Here is a 3,411-nt window from a genome sequence, read left to right as displayed (position 1 = left end):
TTCTCTTTCTGCATTGTCAACATTGATAGGCTGTGGGATTTAGGCTATGGGATTTGCAAATCTGCAGAAGAAAAATGTCAAATATAGTAGGCGTGAGAGAGTGAGGTTCCGCCTATAAAAGGAGAGCTTCGGCTTCTTCATTTCATCACACAGAAAGAGAAGCAACACAATAGTTGCGGAGAGTATTTCTCAGGAATTGTGAGAAATAGACTGTATAGAGAAAAATAGAGAGTTAGTGATATTGTAATGAGGTGGGAATATCAAAAGAAGGTTATTTATTTTGAGTGTTGTAGTGGTCTTTGGAGTATTTTACTCGGACCTACAAAGTGTAAAATTCCTTGCTATAGTGATATCAGTTGCTCCTCTCGAGGCCGTGATTTTTTTTCCTTATTCAAAAGGGTTTTTCACGTAAAAAAATTTCGGTGTCGTTGTTACTAATATTTTATTCTTGTTAATTATCGTATCTCGGTGCTACGTTATTATTTCGCTTTTATTATCGTGAATATTTTTTCTAGGGGGTTTATTCCCAACATCTGGGTGTTTCCTACGAAATTCTATGGTACCCTAATTTGAATAATACACATTTCAGACACTTGTTTTGAGTTTTGATACACACTTAATTGACAATGAAAAATATCTTTATAGTGTAATTTAAGTTACTTTCATTATTTTTAGGATAATCAATCCTCGAGTTACATGTAAGTGCCTTTTAAGTAACCTGGTCTATCAATAATTTAATCGTCAGCTCGTCTATTAATTATTCAACAATTATATGCCAGTACTGAACCAATTCCTTTTCCTTGCATGAAGTATTGCCTTTGGATTCGCAATTCATGTGTATCTCACAGCATTTGATAAAAATGACATTTTTAATTTATCAGTCATTACAGCTAGACCTTAATTTCTTACTATATATATAATTAAAGGAACTCACCAGTAGATAATATTTTGATTCACCCCAAGCTATATGACATTCTCGTAATAGAAAGTTTGACATTCTTTCAAAAGAGAAGCAATAAAATAGTTGCAAAGAGTATTTCTCAGGCATTGTGAGAAATAGACTGTGTAGAGAAAAATAGAGAGTGAGTGATATTGTAGTGAGGTGAGAATATCAAAAGAGGGTTATTTCTTTTAAGTGTTGTAGTGGTCTTTGAGTATTTACTCGGACCTACAAGGTGTAAAATTCCTTTGCTATAGTGATATCAGTTGCTCCTCTCGATGCCGTGATTTTTTTCCCTTATTCAAAAGGGTTTTCCACGTAAAAAAATCTTGGTGTCGTTGTTACACTTTTATTCTTGTTAATTATCGTATCTCGGTGCTACGTTATTATTTCGCTTTTATTACCGTGAATATTACTTCTGTAGGGGGTTTATTCCCAACTTCTGGGTGTTTCCTAACAGGAAATTTTATGGTACCCAAATTTGAATACTACACATTTCAGACACATGTTTTGAGTTTTGATACACACTTAATTGACAATGAAAAATCTACTTTCATTATTTTCAGGATAATCAATCCTTATAATATAGAGTTACATGTAAGTGCATTTTAAGTAACCTGGTCTATAAATAATTTAATCATCAGCTCGTCTATTAATTATTCAACAATTCTATGCCAGTACTGAACCAATTCCTTTTCCTTGCATGAAGTATTGCCTTTGGATTAGCAATTCAAGTGTATCTCACAGCATCTTGATAAAAATGATATTTTTAATTTATCAGTCATTACAGGCAGCAGCATTCAGCGGATTTGGAAGCGCGTCCGAACATCCGCGACTGTGATCCAGGTTCCATCTCTCTTGACTTGTATTTGCACACATCTATTTATTGTTGCCTTGCCGGCAATTTTAATTGGATTGCTTGCTTTTTCTATCTTTTCTACTAGTGTTTTAAGCTTAAGGTTTCATCTATCCATTTTTATTCTGTGTTTGCATAGGGGTAGTTTCTTAGATGTGGTAGATTCATTGTTCTAGTGCCTACTCGCGTTACTGTTCTTGTAGTAGCTCCTTTGAGTTGTTTTTAGCTCTCGGGTTCGTAGCTTGTAGTCCTTCATTCCCGCTACTTGTTCTTATTGGTAGTGTTTACCTAATACCTTTTGCTTATAGTGGCAGTAGTGAACGATGTGAGAGTAAGTTCATGTCCTCGGGTAGGGCTGGGGGAGGGGTCCAGGGGTGGGAAGGGGGGTAAGAAAGCTTCTAGGCTGAGAGTTGAGTCTTGGAACATTGGGACGTTTACGGGAAGTCTATAGAGTTAGGTAAGATCAACATAGCGTGTGTTAAGGAGACTAGATGGAAGGGTACTAAGGCACGAGATGTAGACGGGTTTAAACTATGGTACTCAGGAAGCACTGGGGGAAAGAATGTGGTAGGTATTTTAGTTGACAGCGACCTCAGGGAGCTCGTGGTCGAGGTTAGGAGGGTAAATGATAGGTTGATGAGTATTAATTTGGTAGTTGGTGGGTTTACTGTAAACGTGATTAGTGCATACGCTCCTTAGCTAGGTTTGGACCAGGAGGTTTAGAAGCAATTCTGGGAGGATTTGGACGAGATGGTGCATAGTATCCCGCACACAGAGAAGTTGTTCATTGGCGGAGATTTCAATGGCCATATTGGGGCTAGTGCTAGGGGTTATGATGATGTGCATGGCGGGTTCGATTTTGGGGATAGGAATGAGGGAGGTAGTTACTGTTGGATTTTGCTAGAGCTTTTGATTTGGTAAAAGCTAACTCGAGTTTTCCGAAGAGGGAAGAGCACCTGGTCACTTTCAAGAATTCAATGGGCCAGACTCAAATTGATTATCTTCTCTGCAGGAAATGCGATGAAGTTCTGTGCACTGACTGCAAGGTCATCCCAAGCGAGCACCTCACGACCCTACATAGGCTCCTAGTTATGGACCTGGAGATCAAGAGGAGTAGGAGGAAAAGTGCGGGGTTCAAGCAACCTAAGATCAAGTGGGGTAACTTGACCAAGGACAAAGCTCAAGAGTTAGGGAAGAAGTTGTTGGCTATAAGGGCCTGGATGAGTAGGGGGACGCGTCTAGTATGTGGTTCACGACTGCGAATTGCATTAGGGTAGCTACTAGAGAGGTCTTAGGGGTCACGAAGGGATCTCCTAGGGGTCATAAAGGGGACTGGTGGTGGAATGGAGAGGTTCAAGGTAAAGTGGTGATACGTCCCAGCAATTAACGAGCTAAGAAATTAGAAAGAAGAGAAACCTAAAGAGTAAAAATGGAAGAATTACTCTTGAACAGAATCTCTAGACTCAAATGGTGATTTGAGTATCAATGAGAGAGGAAGAGAAGACTAGTTTATTGATATTAAACTTCACAAAAACTCCACAATACAGCAGTAAGGATCAAACTATATACTAATACAATTGGCGGGAAAGTTAGTTATAACTAACTTTTGGAAGTC

The 3,411-nt window shown here is 38.5% G+C and overlaps 1 protein-coding gene across 1 annotated transcript; it reads left to right on the top strand.

Moving 5' to 3' along the window:
* On the top strand, positions 2,547–3,073 carry LOC109220030. Its single transcript, XM_019384492.1, has 2 exons — positions 2,547–2,676; positions 2,721–3,073. Exons 1-2 carry the CDS (start codon positions 2,547–2,549, stop codon positions 3,071–3,073), a joined length of 483 nt encoding a protein of 160 aa, XP_019240037.1.

Source organism: Nicotiana attenuata, chromosome 2, assembly GCF_001879085.1.
Source record: "Nicotiana attenuata strain UT chromosome 2, NIATTr2, whole genome shotgun sequence".
NCBI lineage: Eukaryota > Viridiplantae > Streptophyta > Magnoliopsida > Solanales > Solanaceae > Nicotiana > Nicotiana attenuata.
This window is presented reverse-complemented; position numbering and strand designations above follow the sequence as displayed.

Excerpts from the sequence above, each read along its gene's own strand:
- LOC109220030 (XM_019384492.1), top strand. The coding sequence starts at position 2,547 with ATGGTGCATAGTATCCCGCACACAGAGAAGTTGTTCATTGGCGGAGAT. Across the intron at positions 2,677-2,720 it reads TGGGGATAGGAATGAGGGAG|CTAACTCGAGTTTTCCGAAG; the intron begins GTAGTTACTGTT and ends ATTTGGTAAAAG.